At 40.2% G+C, this 21,932-nt stretch overlaps 1 protein-coding gene across 12 annotated transcripts in view; it reads left to right on the forward strand.

The window, feature by feature from the left end:
* The window catches only part of ABI1 (abl interactor 1), an 82,206-nt gene that overhangs the window by 31,777 nt on the left and 28,497 nt on the right, over positions 1-21,932 (forward strand). For all 12 annotated transcript variants that reach the window (XM_074574423.1, XM_074574411.1, XM_074574414.1 and 9 more), the window contains exon 3: positions 20,613-20,789. In XM_074574423.1, coding sequence (XP_074430524.1) covers positions 20,613-20,789 — 177 coding nt within the window. The remainder of the gene's footprint in view (positions 1-20,612; positions 20,790-21,932) is intronic.

The following is a 21,932-nucleotide window of genomic DNA, read 5'->3' on the forward strand; positions in this document are numbered from 1 at the left end:
GTCTTTGGAGACCATTCAGGACGTAAAGCATGTCCTCAGCAAATCTGGGGATAACTCTAAATTAGGAAAGGTGATTCATATGCTGAATGGCAGAGCTTCAGTGCAGAGGAACCTTGAGCCAGCAAAAACCTTGGGAGACTGGGCAAGGTGCAAGGACCTACACCTGAGGTGGAGTAACCCCATGCATTTGTATTTGCTGAGAGGTGACTGTGTGAGTAGCTGACTTGCTGAAAAGGAGCTGGTGTGCTGGTGGATGCTGTGGTAAGTATGAGACAACAGCACAAGGCCATCTGAATCAGTTAAACAGCATGGCAGGACTGTGTCGGGAAGAGCGTGGCTGGCCAATGAAGGGCAGTGATTGTCATCTGCTCTGCAATGATGAGGCTTCACCTGGAGCGCTGTGTCCATTTTTTGTTACCCCTGCCTTGTTCAAGAGTGATTTAGGGAAACTGGAGATAGTCCAGCAGAGAGGGATGCTGAGGCAGTCGGGGCATGGAGCATGCAGCCTTCAAGGAGAGGTTGGAGAAGTTGTGCTTGTTTAGTCTGACAAAGAGGGGGCAAAGCAGTGATGTAATGGTACTTCAGTCTGGCTCTGACATCTTTGTGCAATTAGTCTTTCTTTTGGTAGTGACAGAGTAATGTTGAACGCTTAGTCACAAGTTGAAGCTCAGTAGGTTTGTACCTGGAGCTGGGAAAATCCTTTTTATTTTGTAGGGTGGCACAGCACTGGAACAGGTTACCCCCTGCTGTGACTGTTCTCAGTGTTACACTGCAGTAGCTGGATATATTGTAAAAGCTGACTTTGCATCCTTGAAGGCATGTCATAAGTTATAGGAACTAAATGGTGAGGGGGGAGACAATTGCAAAGTCAGGGTAGAAGCTGCCACTCCATGTCTACAAATCCTTGTTAGCTCCATTTCCGTACAAACTTTCGTTGCCGCACACCTGAAAGTGTGTGAAGAGACCAAGTGTCTCTACGTTATCTAATGTTGTATATGTTAGAAAGATAACGTCTTCTCTCTGTTTCTCTTGGGTTGCCTTTGCTTGTCAGCAGATGCAAATATTCTAAATATGGCAAAGAAACTTGCACATTTTGTTTAGATTAACTTTGCCTTGGGTGACATTCTCTCTCCCAATAAAGTGCTGACAGTTATCTCGGTGGCCTTTGCTTCACATCCTGTTCTTCCTGTACTCTCTGAGATAGAGGCCAAGGCTCCAACAAGTTTTACTGTGCTTGCTCTGGTTATCTGTCTGCTTATGAAAATTGTTGTTAACTTTGTGCATATCAACTTCTACACGATATGCATAAATTGTTCAGAATGTACTATAATGTGTAAGGGTTGCCTCGTTAGCTCTTCTGTTGGGAAATTCCCTTCATGACCACAAATGAGTATACATAGGATCTGTCTGTAATTCCTGTACGGTTCAGCTGATGCAGTCAAAAAGCCCTACCACGTTACTGACAAAAAATCCCCAAACAAACAAAAAACCCCCCATGATACCTAGTTATGTACACCTCTGAGAGAACAACCACGGAATCACAGAATTTTTCAGAGTTGGAAAGGACCTCTAGAGATCATCTAGTCCAACTCCCCTGCCAAAACAGGATTGCCTAGAGCACATTACTCGGGACTGCATCCAGGTGGGTGTTGAAAGTCTCCAGAGAAGGGGACTCCACAATCTCCCTGGGCAGCCTGTTCCAGTGCATGGTCACCCTCATCATAAAGCAGTTCTTTCTCATATTTGTTTGGAACTTGCTATGTTCCAGCTTGTGCCCGTTACCCCTCGTCCTGTTACTGGGAGCCACTGAAAAGTGTCTGGCTCCATCCTCCTTAAACCCACCCTTTAGACACTTGTAAACATTAATAAGGTCTCCCCTCAGCCTTCTCTTCTCCAGGCTAAAGAGTCCCAGCTCCCTCAGCCTTTCCTCATAAGGGAGATGCTCCAATCCCTCCATCATCTTTGTTGCCCTATGCTGGACTCTCTCCAGTAGTTCCACGTCTCTCTTGAACTGGGGAGCCCAGAGCTGGACACAACCATCAGCCTTTGTGTGATGGGGAAGGGCAGTTGCTTTGGTGGAGAAGAATAAACTGAGCCAGAAACTTATGTTTCCTGTCATTCTTTATTCCCACTTTTTTTTGGTGAATGCAGGGTTTCAACTTGTTTTTGGGGAGTGAGGAAAGTTGTGAACTTTAATAGCCATTGACTGTAGTGAATTCCTTCATATGCAGATTCTCATTCTAGTAGAAGGGCAGTCTGAATGCATAGTTTTCAATGCGTTTTAGATCGGTAAAACCTCCTTTCTGCTGAATGGGTATTTGGCCGAAAGCTCTAGATACCTCACTAAATACTAAATTAAGAGGACATGATGCAGCTTCTTGTTTTCTGAATGCAAAGCCAAAAATCCCAGGACTGTGAACATTATTCTGAAAGGCTTTTTTTGGTAATTTTGGGCAACAAAGGAATCAAGGGTGTGTTTGCAATCTTTCTCTTTTAATGAAAACCTCTCATATCTGGAAGATACACCACATAAATGAAATGCGTCACTAACCTGCTATAAAGTCACATATTGGACTTTTCAAGGAGTCTTTTTTTTTTTCTTCAGATGCATCTGATTAGACTGTTGCCTGAAATTAATTTTCCTTCTATTTCAAGTCTCAGTCCTTGTATGTGAATAGCTCCTGTTTGACGTTGAATTAGTGTTTTCTTATCTCTGTCAATGTTTTAGTGGCATAAGGGCAAAGCAAAAAGGAAATGCAGTGTATGAGGTGATGGTTATAAGAACATTGTGTCATTAGACAGCAGGTAATGAGCTAACAGAGTATTAAGTTGGTCAGTGTATCTGCGCCATCCAGTGCAGCTACTTGGGACATTGGTTTTCATGGTAGCTGGGCAGTGTTATGCTTGAGTTGACTATATTTGGGGAAAAGGAGGGGAAAAGCAAGTACAAGAAGCTTATTGTGGAGCAGATGAGTCTCTGCGTCACTCTTCATAATCTGCCACTCAAGCACACGAACGTGTGCTGCTGGGTGCTTGTGCTTCTGAAGGGAATTGCTTAGTGCTTTCTGCTGACTGGTTTTATTGGGGGGCATGAAAGCGCTTAGTTAATGTTGATCTGCAGATGGAAAACTCATGTAATGATTTACATGAGTGTTTTATAAGCCAGGAGTAACGTTCTGCTACTCTTTATACTGCTGCTGGTTTGACTTTGTTCTCTTTACTCGCAGCCCTTTGGGACGTTATGCATGTCTTGTAAAAGTCCCCTTACAGGTTATATTTATTCAGTGAACAAACTCTTTTATTAGTTTATGGGAGGTATATGAATGACTTACTAGCTGCTCTTCTAAAGCTGTGACAACTTCTGTTGTTTTATTGTAATTTTGAAAAAGCGTGTATGAAGTGTGGAAGTCTGTCCAACTGTGTTAATCTTATCAAACACTTGTCCTGTGGCTGCTGTGCCCCATTATGTATCCCTTCTCCAACAACATCTGCATCACTGGGGCAGTTGCAGAACACAAAGTGAAAAGTTACCCTTTACCGTAATGGAAAAAAGTGTGTGTGAAATTGTATTAATTGATAAAACTTATGGCTAATCACCTAAATAGAAATAGGCTACCATAAATATTTTTTCAGAACTACTTATTCTGATGGAGAATATTGTTGATTCTTAATTGACCCTGCTGCTAGTGCCATCACAGAAAGGGCATCATGGTGGCAGTGGAAATAAAATTGTGGATTTGTTTGGTTAAAAGTTGTATCATATATAGGATTTTTCTTTTTAAAGAAAAATCAGAATATGTTTTGGACTAGCACAGTTTGAGTGACAATTAGTGGAGGCAGCGTTTCACTTTTATCAGTCATTCCCATTTGGAATGCTGTCATGCATGTAGAAGTAACCACCATAAAAGTATGTCTGCCTCTCCCTCCATTTCAAAAAATAGATTACTAAAGCTGTTGTTTTCCTTTCTAATGTTCATTCCTGGTTCCAGTGAATAGTTACATTGTTTAATAATTTTGCCTGATATTGTGCCTAAGTATATCTTATGGGCATGAGAATGTAAGTAGTACATGACCGTAGGATCACAGATCTTATATTTTGTTTGCTTCCTGTTTGAGAATCTGCTAAATAAGTATGACTTTTTCCTCAGTGTACCCTTGTAGGAGTGCTAATGTGCAGTGGTTTTGTAGCTTCATCTGTTCGTGCTTAAGAGCACTTGATTATTTTTTTTCCCCCTCATATGTTGTCCTGGGATGGCTATTGACAATGGATCCATCAGTACAATTCAGTGTGGTGTCACACAGGGATTGAAGTATAGCTTGCTATTTCTCTAACTAGCTTCTCTGTTCTTTGCTTGCAAGAGAAAAATAATGTCTTGTCAACCTGATCTTGTCATGCTATCTCAAATTCCTTTATGTGGTGAAACCAGGAGCAACAAGGGTGTGATGAAAAGCTATCAGGCTTCTATACAAAGTGAGAACAAGTAGGATGGGGACCTTAGAGTTAAGAGGGATCATGATGGAAATAATAAAACACATAATTGCTTCAGGAAAGGTCAGTTGGGCCATCTTTTGAAAATATAAGAACAAGGAAATACTGAATAATGACTGAAGAGCTTCATTCTGCTTTCTTGTTGAACTCAGTGTCTTATGGGGTTGTTTTTTCTTCTTAAGTTATGTGAACTGTGTTCAAAACTAGGCTGTATAAGGTTGCAGGATAAGCCTTCAAACCACAAATCAACCTTTATCTGACTGGAAAGGGGATAAATGTCATCTTTGGGAAGCTGATCCTTTTTTGTGCATTTATAGGATTTTCTTATGTGTATGGTTAAGTCAAGTATTAGGCGAGATGCAGCAATGGCCAGTTGTAGTACAGGACTAAAAGAGATGAGTTGTACTGTGGGTAAGGCTTGACTTCGACGCTAGGCTGGAAAGGTGTTACTGAAGTTTTTGAGCAGTGTACGTATTTTTGATCTCTACTAGCTGATAGGTAGTATATGGTAAACTAATAACATGCCAGCTCATGTGGACTAGCAAATTGTTTATTCCTCTTAATTAGAGAAGCAATTCAAATACTGTTTAAACCTGAATGTTTTTTAAAAAATAAACTTAGCTTGAAATTATGCTGTTGATCTGCATATGTATTGTGGCAGATGAAACATGGTGTTCAAGAGTGGATATGATGTTATTTCAGTGCTGCAACTCAGGGTGTCTTTTGCCTGCTCTGGTGATGAGTGAGACATTGAAGTAACTGAGGACATTTCAGAGGTGCAACCTCTAAGTCATACCATAAATGTGCTATCTTCATGTAATTATGGGTCATTAAGGTAAAATGAGAGGTCCAGTCAAACAGGCTGAAACAAATCAGACTTTCTCAACTATCTAATCTCTTACCTATGCCACTGCGTTTGGATTTAATTTCCGCATACACCCTAAATCTCATGTTAAGAGACAGTGCTGACAGGAGCTAAACCATCCTTTATTTCATTTGTTCCTCTCTGCACACTGAAGATGGTCTGTTCACTGCTTATGTATCGTTTTAGCCTCCTCCTAAGTCGATGTATAATGAAGTATATCTTTCTGTGGTATATGAATGGTGTTCATCTATGTGACCTGTAGATGTGTCTGTCAGTGCCCTGTTTTGACAGTAACACGACAGCTGACCACAGAAGTGCTTATCCATGATATACAGTTTTAAAGCATCCCTGATGCAGTGGTAGTGTTTGGTGCTACTCTGGAATCTGGAGGAGTCTGAAACTAGAGGAGAGAACTTCTTGGGGTGTTCATGGTATTTTGGTTAAAATACTGTGGTTATCCCTTTTCCTAGTGCAGGTGGTGGCACGTTAAGAAATAATTAAACTTCAGGAAGTGGGGGATGGTTTTCGTAAGCTGTCACTGAGAGAAATTCAAGTTAAATCACTTGGGATTTTGCTGCTTTAAGCATTCATCCCGCAGTGCAGCGTGCCTCTTGGCTGGCAAACATTATCAAGCCTCAGTCCCACTTAACTTGCTTCTTACTTTTAGACCTCCATACCTGTGAGCAAAAGGATCTTGATGGGACCACAACTCCAAGTGACTTGCATATTATTTTCAACTCAACATCTCTACAAAACTGTATTTCCCTGGTCTGCATTAAATACGTAGTCCTTCAGTCAATGCAGAAACTCTTCAGAGATGTTCCCTACTAGGGCTGTCTGAATTACCTGGAATAAGTGTATCTAAAGTATTTATTCTTTTGGAAATTACTTGAAAAACCTTTAAAAGACTGTTTTCCATGTGAAACGTTTGCCTGAAATAAGACAGAATGCTTCTGACTGGTTGTTATTGGATAACGGTCATCTAGTTTGATAGTGTTTAAAAGCATCATCTAATCAGTAAAAACAGAATAAAGAAAATATGGTGTGAATGTTTCCAAATGCATTTTTAGAAAGCAGAGGTTCTGCAAACAATTATGTGACTTAAGCAAACATCCTGGAAAAACAGACTGTGAGCAGTCTGCAGATCTTATTTGAATAAATATACTTTTCCTCTGTAGTCTCCCCCTCTGGCCCATTTGCCTAGATTTCTTCATCGTGGTAGTTCTTAAAACAAATGCACAGTTGTTGTTTACATTAGCGATATACTTCTGGGAGTAAAAAATGACTGTATCGATGGATGGATATACGCAATTCAAATCCAAAAAGTATATTGACCTCACTTAGGAAAACCAGGCTTTACCGAAGCAGTGGGGAGGAGGCACCCACAGAAGTTTTTGCACAGCTGTCTTTCTTGTAGTCCATTAAATTGTGTCCTGATGTACCCCTTTATCTTTCAGGGAAATATTTTACTCCTTAGCAATGCCTCCCTCCCTGATTAAGGTTAACTGTAGCAGTACGTTAATTCCAGCCACTTTCGCAGGCAGTTAGGTTTCTTGCAGAAGTTCAGTAACTCTTCTGCATGTGTGTAGCTGTCCAGTATTGCACAGGTCAGTGGCCACTCATGCATGAGTCCATCCATGGCTGTAAGGCGACCTCTTGAAATGCTGTGGTATAGTTCAGACACTTGTAACCCACCACAGTGTTTTGAGCACCTTGACCCAGGGCACCAATGTACCGTTCTCAGTTAGCTTTAAACACTTCTCTGGTCAGTATTTGTGTAGTGTATGTCTGACTTTTGCCTAAAGTGACATTGAGAGGTGGCCAGTCTTTTTTTTTCCTGCCATTCTCTGGTGACAGACAGCGTTTCGTTCTCTGCCTCTCCGTCCCACCCTACCTCTGAATTGTGGCCTCAATTATCCTGGAGACAAGATCTTGAAAACTACCTACTTCTGGCAGCTTCTTTCTGTGTCATCCCCAATGGCTGACACTCCTCTTCTCCCCAAGCATTTGCAATCAAGTATAATCATTATGCTAATAACTGCACAGTGGAAATGTCTAATTTCTGAACACGTGATCAGTCTGACTAATGAATTTACTGTAACGGTAGTGGGATAATGCATTCATCAGGGGGTACATAGCGATGTCGTCCTGTCTGTGCCGACGCACAAGACTTCTTATCAGGCTGCAGCGTTTGCGTTCAGGTGCACTTGCACAGGTCAAAGCCAAGAACTCGCTGCTGGGTGTGTGCATGTACAAGTTTGAGATGTGGTCCTGGAGGAGGGGTAGACTGGTGGAATGGTTTCTTCTTGGGCCAGGGTCCTCTGCCAGAGTGCTCAGCTTTAGTCTGGAAAAGTTTTGTCTGGGGAAGATTGTGACTCAGGATGGAGTAAGTGCTGCTAGGACTTTTGAAGCCATGTGAATGTTCCTAGCAGATATAATTGCAGTATTTCGTATTGGTTGTGGCCAAGAGTAGGAGGTTAAGGGAAATCCATTTACAGAAACAATGTGCAACTTCCTGGTTTAGTTGTGTGTGGAAATTAAAACGGCAATGGAGAAGTAGAGCAGCCTTAGCAATTCCATCTCTGTTCTGTCCCTTCCTCCCCACCCTATTAAGCTGGTAAATTTATCATACATGCTTGTGATTTGGTTGTTTGTCTTTTGCTTTTACTTAATATATCCCAAATTACAAGAAGTCTGTATGACTCAGTCCAAAATAGTAATGCAGTCTTAGGAAACACGTGAGGGAATTGTTGTTAACTGTCCTTTTTTTGCTAGGGTATCTTAAGAGGCTTCCATGCACAATGCTGTGGACACTGGGATTTCAGAAGAAGTTTGAGCTGAGTGAAGTTCGTGATGCTTCTAAGCTTTTCCACTGTTGATGTACCTTCAGAAGGGATAGCTGGTTACTGAAGAGGGGGTTGAGAAAGGGGAGACTGGGTCTGAGAGTTGAACTGTCTTGTTCTATATTTGTCTTCGAAAACAAAACTGAGGAGCTTGTCAGATCCTAATTGTTTTGATATTAAAGTGACATGGAAGAGCTCTTTGTTGCAATAATATGCTGAAGGTGGTAGTATGGGTAGTAAGTTAACTTCAGAGTAGAATAAGTACAGTGAAAACTTTTCAGTGGGATCTGTAGTGGCTAAGGGTTGTTCCTGCCCTCTTATTTTACTGGTACGACTCATTGGCAATGGGGACAAGAGGAAAAAACTGGCCATTGCTGGTTATTCACCCATTGCAGTAGCACCTCATAGTGTTGCAACAAAGTTGTTTGCTGTAGAGCCTTGCTTGCTTTGTACAAAATCTTGAAAAAATCCAGAATTGTAGTAGTTCTTTTCTGGAGAAATGTGATTTTCAACCTTTGTATGTTTAGGAAACAAAGGAAGAGAAAAAGAAATTTAATGTGTGGTAAGCGTTGTTTGTGGCACTAAGCCAAGAGGATTTGTGATGTAGATAATATGGCCTTTAGCCATCTGATGGCTGTTTAATTAATACTTGTGAGGTACTCTTGGTGCAGTGCTGACCCAACTGAAAAACAAGAGATTTCCCACTAGCTTATATCACTGCCATCAAATGAGATATGAACAAAGAGGCATAGAAATAACATTGTGCCTTGGATGATTTGTAGTTGATTATGTTGGCAGGTGGCTAAAGGATACTCAGCGTCATTTCCACATATATTGTCCCTGTTTTATGTCTTAGGGAAACAATCTGCCCCAGGACTGTCAATCACAACTCATAGGCCCTGGATTCACAGGGAGAAGGGAGCTGCTTGGGAGAGGAATCTTTGTGTGTATGTGTGGATTTTGCTTGTGGTTTTTTTTGCTGGTTTTGAGTTGGTTGTTTTTGGTTTTGTTTTTGTTTTTTTTTTAAGAAAAATATGTGCCTGAAAATAAATTCAGAAAACATTCAAGTTCATGTGACAAATCAGACTAGGTTTTATGTGGTAGTTTTTTTATTCTTTAGCATAATGATTATTTTGAGATATGCAATAAATCCACTATCCCAACCATGTAACATAACCTTTATTGTAGGAAAATATTTTATTTTTGCTATTAGAGGCACTAAAGAGGTGATAAATTAAAGCTAAGGCTATGTTATCTTGCTGCTTTTGGTGGGTTGTTGTCATCCCCATCCCCCTGCCCAGCCCTCCCTTCCAATTTAAAATGCCAAATTACAACTAAATGTGAGGGGTTTGGCTTTTCTGGGGGGGGTGTTCAGGCCTCACCATTCTGACTTGTCATTATTCCAGCTTTCTTGGGTCCTTACCTCAGTCAAACTTTCAGAAAGTTCAAACTTGTTCTGTTGAGTTTATTTTTTTTATAGGCTTTTTTTAGATTATTTCCTTTTCAGCCACCTGCAGTGCTCTCTGCAATTGCACATGTTCATCTCCTATGAAGTTGCTTTTTTTGGCACACATAATGCTTTTCGTTAGACCTACAATTTTGTTCTACTTACTCCCATGGTGGTTCTTTAGTGAGTCCAAACTACTGAAGAAGTCTTTTAATTTTTCCTTTCTGTCCTTGTGCTTTCCTTCAGTCAAGAATATGTTTAGCTTTGTATGTTTTGTTTAATTCTAGACAAGTGCATTGCTTCTAGTAAGGAAAAGAGGGACTCATTCAGCCACTTTAAAATGCTGAAACTCTCATGTGGGAGTTTGCATAAGCATATTTTGTTTCTTCTATTTTATTTTTTTTAATGAGCCTACTCATGCATGCGTATCTTGAGGAATACCCAGCGAAAAAGAAATCTGAAATGACTAAAATCTAATTTCAGGTACTGAAATACACTCACAGATACAGTTGGGATTTTGACTTTGCATAATCAAAAGCATTTATCTGCTTTTTGTGCTTTTTAAGACTGAATACAAATGTAACATGTTATGACTGCACATCCCAACTGTCGTTCTGTCGAAATCAATCATTAGGATTGTACACTTGAAATACTTCTCTTTTGAAGTGTCTTCTATTTTAAGGACTGTTTCTAATCAGCAGATTTTTGCATTTCTGGCTTGTGTTCAAATATAATTATTAAGTCTTTGGTTCCATTTAGATAGTTTTTCCTCTGGAAACTTGTATTATCAATGCAACTGGTGTTAGTAAATCGTTGAGATGTCTATTCAGTTCACTGTGTAGAACATCTACAGCTCACTAGAGGAGAGGGGATGTGCCTTGGTAGTTCCCTCATCAGAATCCTGTCTTGGTGAAGGGAAGACGATGGGGGCAGAGGGAGGGTGGAGTAAGAGAACTGTACTTCAAAAAGGTATTTGTCGTACAGCATGAAAACTCAAGTGTGTGGTTAGCAATTGTTAATTTGCCACACGGTGTGGTTTTGATGTGATGCAGAGCTGGGTCTGTACTTCCTGGTGCACAATAGCAGTGGAGTGTGTTGTTCAGCCACAACTGAATCACCAGCAAATACTAGAAAATGTAGTCTAGAGTGATCCAGGATTTTGTGTTAGAACAGGGAATAACACCGTGGAAGCTACTTCTCGATCTCCACTGCTCCCAGATTTTGATGCTGAAAAGCCATAGACTTCAGGAGGCATGTAGGAGATAATTGCAAATAATCTCCCCTTCTCTGTGTCCTCCCACAGAGATCTACATTAGTGATGCATTTTTTTGCTACTTGTTTATTATACTCAGCCTCTTGAAGAGGTTGAATTTGAAAGACAGGAAAAAAAGTTAGCTAGAATGCAAAAATTCATGTTGTGTTCCCCATAAACATGTATCAGAGGTCATTGGAAGGCTTGTTTTTTTTTTTTTTAATGAGTAATGTTCAAAACACACTTCTTATTGAAGTGTATGTACGTTTAGTTTGCTCAAACAGTTAAAACTGGCAATAGGGTTTGCCAAAGCACATGATCCATAACTCACTTCTGCATTTTCAGTAGCAATTAAAAACATCGGTGGAAGCTGTTTTACAGACAAATCCTGGGTGTCTCTGTTGCTGTGTTTCACTGTGCTCAGAGCAGACAGTGATAGCAGCGTTGCCTATACCTATGCCCACCTACACCCTGTCTGTCTCTGTTCTCAAAGCTGCTGCAGGTGGGCAGCTCCAAGAAGCTAGCCTGAGCAGCGAAGCAACTTGTTTGGTGTAGCACAGGAAGTCTGCCGGAGCCAGGAACAGAGCTTCAATCTGCCGTTTTTCAGGCTCTTGCCCCTAGCCACAGACCCATCCCACCTCTTCCCTTCACTTGACAGACATCCCCACAGACAGCCGTCTCCTGCGTGCAGGGCCAGCTGCTTCTGCAGCGCTGTCTGACCTCCATACTCCAGATGTTTGAAGTTCCATTTCTCCCATACTTATGTGAACTTTAACAAAGTGCTTCTGGTATTTCACCAATGCAACTGGGAGGAGGGAGGACTGTTGTCTTAACTGTTTTCTTTCCATAACGAGGGCCTCCATAGAGCTGCTAAAAATCTCTTCCTCTGTAGAACTTAAGCTCCGTTTGCTTCAGTTGCCATCTGCCGGTCTTCCTTCCCACATCCCTCTCCCTGTTCCCAAAGATGTTCCTGCAGACCTCCCCTCCGTATGCTCCGTGTTAACATCATCTTCCTTTTGGCTGGGGATGGTGGGGGCCAGACGGTGAGGGTGTGATTAGATGACCCTGTATCTCGCCATAGATGATACTCATTGGTAGAGCCTAATTCTGTGAGGTGGTGTTTCGCAGGTGCGACTTACTGATTTCCTTCAGCTGCCCCATTTTATGTTCTCAGCATCTTGCATGAACAAGCTCTGAAGTAGCCATTAGAGAATAATGTGAGAAGCTTCTGTCCTGTCTGAAGGATGAATTCGTGACCTCCATAGCAGTCCTCCCATTTCCAGTTGGCAGCAGGAAAGAAAAATCAGACATGAACTCAAGTCTGGCTCTTGGACGAGTGGACTGGTTTCTTTGCTCTGATTCTTGTCCTAGAATGTCATGCACCCGCTCCCAGCTCCTCTGGTCTGTCCTTGTCCCTTTGTGAGTGTCCCCTTTCTGCTCAGTTTCTCCAGCAGAATGTGTGACTAGACTTGCTAATAGGGTACTCTGAAAATCATCTATATAAATAATCCTTTAGCTGAACAGACCTCTCTTCCCCCTCCTTTTCAATGCTGTTGTATAGGTGTATGTGCCACTTCACAGATTGTGTCTTGGAAATTGGGATTGTTGAGTCCAATTCTCAGTGAATCATAGTTTTCCTTTTGGAAGAAAGGCTTCCAGTTTCATAAGAGCAAGAGGGGTAAAGGTGAGGCTATTTGTCTATGGCCAGTAAGCTTTAAGCATGTTTCTCTAGCTCTTGTTTTCAGTTTCTTGATTCTAATGAAGATTATCGACGCCCCCACTTTTTTTTTTAATTTTTTTTAAGACATATGCATATTTTCACACTTGCTAGCACATGTTCTGTTAGTCAGGAATCAATTTTCTTTCAAGTATGCCTTGCATGGAAATTGCTACCTCTTAAGAAACATAATTCTGGAGCAGGACATGCTATGGACTATGTGCATTGTTGTTTTGCAGTCTGTGCTTCTGAGTTCTAAAACCATACAGCAAGCAAACTGTTCTGAGTGGATGGGATGCCTATGGTATACTTCCCTCCCTGACACCCTCTTCCAACTGTCCTGATCTACTTATGTAAAGGTAGAAAATATCTTCAAACCTTTGCTGAAATCTGGTCTGCTTTATGCCGATGGTGGTTGCTGGGAGAATCAGAAAGTCTGCTAGTGTATATAAAGAAAGATTTAAATTCTTAAGTCAAGGGCTAGCTCCATAGAACTAAACTGGCATATAATTTGCGTTCAGACGTAATTGAAGAAATCCAGTGATAAACTGTCAAAATAAACACAACCATTACTTTTCAACCCCCCCACGACATTGAATGATATTAGTAAAATGCATTGTTAGCATTGTGTTTTTATATATATATAAATATATATTGTTTATGTATATAAAGATATAAAAATGTGTGCACTTACATATGTGTTACCACTGAAAATAGGATTTAGTATTTCTTTCATTATTTTTCCTTTGTTCTGTCTGGTGCCTTCCCCTTCTAACAATGGTGAACATTTTATAGACTGTGCAAGTTGGTGTATATGTGTTGATGGCCTTAGTTCATTGTGTTAATCTGTAAAAGCTCTTGATTTTGAATCTTCTCTGCAGGAAAAGGAAGGTGATATATCAGATTACATGAGACATGGCTTATCTGGCTCCTCTAGCCTTTTACCTTAGGAGACCTGGATTTACCAGGACTTCAGGAGATGAAGCTTTCTGGAGAGCCTGTCCTACTATTGTAACTCATCTGTATGCTGAAGGGAATGTGTGATAAACTTCTGTCTATAAACCTACAAGAAAACATTGCTGGATATGCAGCTCTGGAAATACAACTCTTAAATCTATTTCAGTTGCCTCCTACATTGCCAGCACCACATACAAAGCAAACACACAAGGTGAAACTTAAATGTCTAAATTCTTCAGAGGTGACAGGAGACCTGTCTTTTATGGCGCAGCTTCAGAAGGCATGGCAGGATATTCTTAGAGTTCTCAGATGACATTAGACGCTGGTGTTCAGGCAACTGACTTCTAGCCTTAGTGAAAATTGGATTGAAGGATTGTGTATGTGAAATAATAAAGCCTTGAAATCCTTATATTCTTAAAAGAATTTGGGGAACTGAAAAAAAGCACCTCTGGTTTGTTTTTTTTTTCTTCTCCTCTAGTTACTCTTGCTTGTTGCTAGCACTGGCTTTTTTCTGTGGATTGACTGATAAGTTGACAGTACTTTTTAGCAGACTTGGTTCTGGTGACTGTAGAAAGGGGAGTTAAAGGTGTCTTGAATTCATCTCTTGAGGGAGGGATGGTAAGGAGGACCTTTCCCCTTTTTACTGTGAAAGATAACCAGTATAAAGTTTCAGATGAAGATTTGTTCAAAGTTAATTAGGGACTCGAATTTCACACAACATAAACAAGTAAGCTTGGAATCCAGACAATTGTCCTAGAGCTCGAGGAAGGAAACTAAACTCCTTTCTCTGCACTACTTACTGTCCCATGTATTACATAATTTTATTGACTAGGTTCAATCTGAAACCGGTGTCTTTGCCCAGTATTTTGTGTAACATAGGCACGGTTTCTGCTGAAAGGAAATAACTATATTTGACGAATTGCTAACCTGACTTGATACCTCAGATCTGGTGTTCCAATTGGCTTGTCTTTGTCTAGAAATCTTACTCTTTTTTTCTTTTTTTTCTTGTGCCATTCTTTTCTCTTATACTGCCAGCAATGCCCTTTGCTTAAGGGAATTTCACTGCTCTCAGATTAGAATGAATGAAATATTGTTCTTTCCATTAACTTGCCTTTTGGTAACGATGACTTTAGTATAGAATCATCTCAAGTTGGAAGGAACCCATACAGATCATTGAGTCCAACTCCCTGCTCCTCAGTGGACTACCTAAAACTAAACCATATGACTAAGAGCATCATACCTGAACTCTTGACAGGCTTGGGGCCCTGACCACTACCCTGGGGAGTCTGTTCTAGTGGCTAGCCACCCTCCCAATGAAGAACCTTTTCCTAATGTCCAATGTGAACTTCCCCTGACGCAGCTTCATTCTATTTCCTTGTGTCCTGTTGCTGGTCACCAGAGAGAGGAGATCAGCACCTCCCGCTCCAACTGCCCCCCTCGAGGAAGGTGTAGGCTGCCATGAGGTCACCTCTCAGCCTTCTCCCAGCTGAACAAACCAGGTGACCTCAACTGCTCCTCGAAAGTCCTGCCCTTGAGACTTTTCACTGTCTTCGTTGCCTTCCTCTAGACACACTCTAATAGTTTGATGTCCTTCTTGCACTGAGGCACCCAAAACTGCACACAGCACTTGAGGTGTGGAACGGATTACATTGGGCAAGTACAGCACCAACTGTGCACAACAGGTTACCGAGACTCAGTCAGTGTGATTACACCAAGTATGCTAGGAAAACGGGGGTGGGAAGTGGTAACAGGTCATGCTGTGTGCATGGCTGATATGTCTGTGGTTTTGCTTGCGTAAAGTAATTCTGATCTATTCTGCTAACATTTAGAGATATGTATAACACTGATTACCCTGTAACCAGGGCTTTATTTATTTGAAATAATGTGTTAGTAACAGACCCAACCCTATATTCAACCACAAACTGAGAAAGTGAAAAAGTGAAACGAAGTCAAAATTACAGAAGACTGTTGCTAATAACAAGCTGTTTGGCCTTCCTTTTCTCCTTGCTTTCTCTAAAGTAGCAGCTTGAAGAAGGCTGTGGAGTTTGAGCCTACGTTCCTTCTTGTCTGAGTGAGCTTAGGGACAAATTGAAAAGTTACTGACTTACAGCTCTGTGCAGCACAGGACATTGGTTTGAAGGATGTTCATTATGTGAAAATAAAAGTTCTTAAAACCATTGCATGAAACGGCCTGATAAACTGGCAGTAAAAATGGTGGTGTAATTTTAGGGTATTTTTTTTTGTCTAATGTGTTTTGTATGTTAGATTTTTAAATGAAGGAAATGCCCTTGAAGTGATTTTACACTCATTTTCAAATTCATGGGTGAAAGTGTGTGGTGGTTTGATTTTTTTTTTTTTTGTTTTGGTGGGGTTTTTTTTTATTTTTTTTTTTTAACTGGTAGCTTCCTACACCGTACATTAGACTCTCTTTTGGGGGGGTTTGTTTGTCTACTGTTTTTACCTGATAGCCACGATTTTCACTGTTAAGGACTAGGCAGCTGTTCTTCTCTCCGCTGTCACTCTGCTCTTCCCAAGAGCCTGGCAGCTTTTTCCAGCTTGCTGGTAAGGTAGCTGTGCAGCACCACACAATGCTTCTCCTGTCCCCTCTGCCAGGTGAGTGTGTGTGCTGTTACAGCTTAATTCTTCAGGAACTGGAGAGGAGCAGAGTAGGAAACCTGAAGTGGAGATTTCCTGCCCAATACTTCTCTAGTATCAGTTAATTTAATGCAAATCTAAATTATATTTGCTTGGTATAAATCTGTGGTATTAATGTAGTGAGTTGTCCTTCAGGATAGCCTGAAGTTGGCAGTGCCTGGTTACTAAATTGATTTGATAGAGATATTTTTTTCCCCCCTGCTCTTTACCATCTGTGTGTCCATTTAGTGAGAGAAACAGCGACTGCGTGAGTATCTGGCTCATAAATATGAATTGCAGTGGTTCAGGATTAAAAAGGTAGTCAAAGCTTGAAGCTGTTTTTCTTTTTCCTTTTTTAAAAATATCCCCATATATGTGGGCTTTATTGAAATATTTAGATATATCCTCAAATTAGCTTGGCCAAATGTGCCACAGTCTCTGTTTCTTGTAAGGTGTTTGTCCTGGGATTGCATCCTGTAGCACATGTGTAGAACGTTATCTGCAGCACAGGAAAAAAAGAGAGAAACAAACAACTATTCGCCCTATCATTGCTGGGCTGTACTTGGCCTTGAGGCTACTTGTAAGGAAACAGTTAAATTTTAACTCCACATCCTGTTGATCAACTCTTTTTTTTTTTCATATGGTTTGAAGCAGACAGATAGTGGAGGCAGCTAATCATTAACAGTTCCTTCAACCTACAAGCTTAACTTTGCTTCTAGGATTAGCTGGCATGGTCCCTAGCACCCAGTTATAATGGCAAAGGGTTTGTTTGGTTTAGTTTAAATTTGCTTTGCAAAGAAAACATGTTGTGTGTTTGGAAGGGCTGTCTTCTCCTTCTTCACCAAATCAGTACAATGCTGGACTTTTTCTTGCTGGATTACGTTGTCTAGGAGTGAGAATTTCACCCCTGTTCCCCAGATTTTAAATTGTGCTGTGTATTTATGTTTCAGCATAGGCCAAGCATACTTGAAGCCGATCTCATTGTTTGCTATTGCTTTTTAACCTGTGTTAACCCAAGCCAGTTTGCAATACTTTACTCCTCTCCATCTTTGATGTTTAAAAGTAGGTTTTATGCATGAAATCACAAACTAACTACTGTTTAGCTGTCTTATTACCATATCACAGTGGACATTTACTCATAGCTACAGGTGCCAAGTGTTGCCAGAGCTTTGAGAACGGTCTGGTTTGGTCTGGTTTGGCTGTTACGTGGTACCTGGCTTGTCTCTCTTGGGAATTAACTGTTGACTAGCTGAGTAGCTATGCTATTCTGCTAAAAATTGCTTGTGTTTTGGGTTTTTCCTCTTTTGGAAGTGAAAGACATTGCCTATGACTATACAATACATTTCCACATCAACATCAAGCAAATAGGTATAAATAAAAGTACAAAAATGAACTGTTATATACTTTGTTTTGCATAATGATCAGATAACAATTAATAATATGCAGTCTTTATAGATCTAGAAAAAGTAATTTCTTCTTGACGAAGCAAGATGCTGTCTAGTAGCTGATGGACAGCATATTGCTGTGGGCAAAGCATATGCTGGGAGCCTTTGCTTTGCACAGAGGCAAAATACCGCCTTGCTTTTCCGGTGTACCAGATGTGGTAAGAGTTGCAGTCTCTTTTGCTTTGAACAGTGAATTAGTCTCTTGCACAGGCACGCCAGCATGCTGTTCAAGACTTAAATATGTGCACTAAGTTTCTGGCCCTGCTCTGTCCTAGAGATAGTTTTCTCTTTGCTTGGTTTACATTACTGAAATCTGTGGAAAGACTTTACAAATTGCTGCTCTATATTTAATTTTGGATAAGCTGTCTGATATAACTAATATATGCTCTTTTCCTGTTCTAAGTTTGGTTGTTTGGTTGTTTTTTTTTGGGTTAGCAAGAATTAGTTGCAAAATTACTTAGATAATTTTCCAAAGCATGTATGGTACAGCATCTGTTCCTGGAATTTCTTATCCTCTGCACTAGTAATTTATAGAATTTTCATTGTGCGTTGCAGGGAGGAAAAGTCAGTTTTCATGGACTACCTTCTGGGAGAAGATACATCTTTTTGTAGCGTGAAGGGCTTTGGTTTTGTTTTTTTTTTTCTATTAACGTTAAGAGAACTCCTAGTATAAAGATGCATTTTTGTCCATGCACTGAACAAAAAAAGAATTTATTAGTAATAACAGATTCTGTTCATGAGCATAAAGTAGAAGAATGGATTTATTTCAAGGGGCATAGTAGTATTTTAGAGTACCCTCTTTTAAAACATTGTAGTATGTGCCTTAAATGGATGTTCTCCTCAGCTTCCTATATTGTTATGTTGCTTAGGTGACCCTGAATAAAAGGTTTTTTTCACCTATGCAGCACTCAGGTTGTACAAAATATTAAGAGTTGCGTATTATTAAAGAATTTTGTAAGATGCTTTGAGACCTGGTATTATCATTGAAAAAAAGGGTTTGGGTTTTACAGAGGAGTTGGAAGAGAGATGATCTAAGAACATGTAGGACAGCACTCAGATAATGTTTCTTGGTCTTGCTGAAAGCAAACTAAAAGGCAGAACTGACATGCATATTTTAGTCTCTAAAAGGAAAAGAATAAATAATAACTGGAGTTGAAGAAATACGGGTAGTCTTGTTCTTAAGTCTTCGCTCTGTTGTTTGTGAAATTGGCTGCCAGAGAAAAAAATGTGGGTGCAGTGTCTGATAACTGATACTGATGTAGTAGTAAATGCTTGATGTATAGGATTGTCTCATTTGGAAAGGTGCCTTTTATTTCTGACTTCAGGATTTTTCAGGGCATGAGCATTTAGAACAATAAAGCTTGCTCCAAAGCTTTATTGAGAGATTTAATTAACTTATTCCAAATAAACTAGTGCAGACATACACATTTAATGTCTTGCATTGCTCTGGAAAATCACAGCTCTTATTTTTGTTAAGATTCCGTGCACTTCCACAGTAAAAGAACCTTTTTGCGATGTTACAAGTTGTCTGTTACTTAGCTTTAAGCTGTGAAAACAAGCTTGCTCAATACCACTGCTTTTAGGTACTTCACTTGTGTTCACACTTGTAATCAGCAATACCAAGTATCAAATCTGTTGAGGAGGATTTTATTTCTTTCTGTACTTACTCAGGAGAATTTAAGATTATTTGAGCGTGTGCACCAGTTAATGGAAAAAAACAGTTCAATTGAAGGCATTTCATAGTGAATTCTGAACACTGAATGCTGACTTTCCCAGAAACGGTTGTTTCCTGGATGCTTACCTTGCATCATCTTGCAATATAAATATAAAATATGAAATATAAACTAATTTTGTGCTTCATCTTTGCCTCTGCTTCACTAAACAAAACCTCGGACATCACGATATCCATTTTAGATGAGGGGGTACTTCTAGAGATGTCCCCAAACGAGTACTGATGGACAAGGATTTTTCTTTCTTTCTGAACTTTGACTCTCTGTTTCTATGACAGTCTCTCCAGGGGGAATTGTTGCTTACAGACTGAGAATTATTTTCCTTAGTGAAAAAAGTGGTGGTTTGATAGGTTTTGTTCAAAGTCACTTAGAGTGGTGTTTTTTTGTCAGATACCATCTCCTGCAATGAGATCCCGAGGTTCTAGTAGGTACTTGAACCAGTAAATTCAATCCCTGAATCTTGAAATAGGCTTCCTAGAGGTGGGACTTGCTATGGCATCCGATGCTTGATTCGTACTTGTTGTCCTTCAGCTAGGGTTTAAGTGGTGGTTATATTGCATGTAGAAGCATGTGTCTGTTATGTGAAGCTTAGTTTGATCCTTCACAGACTACTGGACAGGTCTTTCTTTGTCTCTTTAGGTATTTCCTAATAAAATGATGGTGCTTAGCATATTTTATGTTCCTTTACTTGCATCTTTAAGGCTCTGTTTTATTCTTTTAGTAAAGCTGCTATAAACAGTATGACTGAAACTAGCCTCAGTGCTGAAATTAGTCCTTCTCTATGCAGACTCTGATATGCACTGATGGCTTTGCTGAAAGAAATTACCGCACAGACTTCCCAGGCTTAGTCCCCCTCTGGGGCTGCGGGCAAATTGCTTAGCTTGTCTGTCCTGGTTTCCCAGCTGTGGAGTTGGAGTAATTTATTACTAGTGTCAGTCATACGAACATTGAGGGTTAATCTGCAAGGACTGTATCTGCACAGTGTCTTTTAGAGTGTCAAAGCGGTAATGTACAATTGTAATTTTATTATTAATATTGGTTATTTCATTAAAGTGTAATTTTCAAACAATGTTCATGTAGATTAAACTCATTTCGTCAATAAACTGGCATACTTCCAGCAGCATTAACTCGGTTCAGACTCTTCGTTTAATAGTGAAGCCTAAATGTGTAGATAGCTCTGTAAAGAAAACAGCAAATGCCTAAAGAAACCGTACTTTCTTGTTTTTAATCTAGACTGTGGACATCCATAAAGAAAAGGTCGCTCGCAGAGAGATAGGCATTTTGACGACCAATAAGAACACATCGAGAACTCACAAAATTATAGCGCCAGCGAACATGGAACGTCCTGTAAGGTATATTCGAAAACCTATAGACTACACGGTGCTGGATGATGTTGGCCATGGCGTAAAGGTAAGAATACCCGGACACTTGAGGACTCCAAGTAACACAGATCAGGAGATAGGGTTGGGGCAGAATGTTACTGACATTAAAATGTTTAGTTCATTTATGGTAGGAAGGATTATGGGTTTGATATGCTCCCATGTACAAACATTTTAATAACAAAATGGATAGTTTTATGGTGAGCGTTTTTTGAGCAATGTTTGCCATAACCTTGTGACTGTCAGTGGTAGTCACAGTGTCTGGAAATAATGGCTCATGATCTTAGGCTAATGACTTCTCAAAAAAGCCATGAATGACTTTTAACATTATCACTCCCTCCTCTGATTAAATTGTCTCTGCTACTCCTTTTGTTTTTTTGTTATTGAGAAAAATTGTCATCTGTTATGGGGAAACTGGCTGGTGGGGTTTTTTGTTGGGGCTTTTTGGAGGGCGGTCAGGAGAAAGGAGGTCAGCTAGTTGGCATTTAAATCTGTGGCATTTGGTGTCTCACATTTGTGCTTTCAGACAGCCTCATTTTCCTTCTCTTAAAAAAAAAAAAAAAAAGCCTTTGTAAATTAAAGTCTATCTCACTTGAAATGGTCATAGTTGAAGTGAATTAATGTAACACCCTTTGCTCCCTGGACAACTTTTTATGAAAAATAGCTTTGTATCCCCCTAGAGCAGGCCTTCCAGGTATATTCAGTTCAAAACAATTGTCCCTTGAATGGCATTAAAAAGCTTTTATTCAACACCCGTGTATCCTCTAAAGCTTGATGTGCTCTGGTCAGTCAGTTGTGCAGATAGATCAGCCCATCATGTACCCTTTGAATTTCTGAGCTCTTGAGGAACAGATCTTTCAGAATTACTCAACAAAGAGAGTGCCGGGTACCTCTTCCTTCACAGTAACACTCCAAACGCCCAGAGGAGCATTTCCAATGCAAGTTAGAAAGCATCTCTATACAATGACAGCTCTAGGCTATGAATTAACATAGTGACTTTGGACTACCTGGTTTGTTTGTTTGTTGCTAAACCTATAACTCTACACTAATAATTTAAGCCCAACTGGATGAAGCACGATTCTATGTAGAAGCCTGAACAACATGCCCTGAATTGCTCTAAAATAGAAACACTGGGGTCAGAGGAATTGATAATTTTTCAGTACAGTCTCTGCAT

This window comes from Larus michahellis, chromosome 2, assembly GCF_964199755.1.
Source record: "Larus michahellis chromosome 2, bLarMic1.1, whole genome shotgun sequence".
Taxonomy (NCBI): domain Eukaryota; kingdom Metazoa; phylum Chordata; class Aves; order Charadriiformes; family Laridae; genus Larus; species Larus michahellis.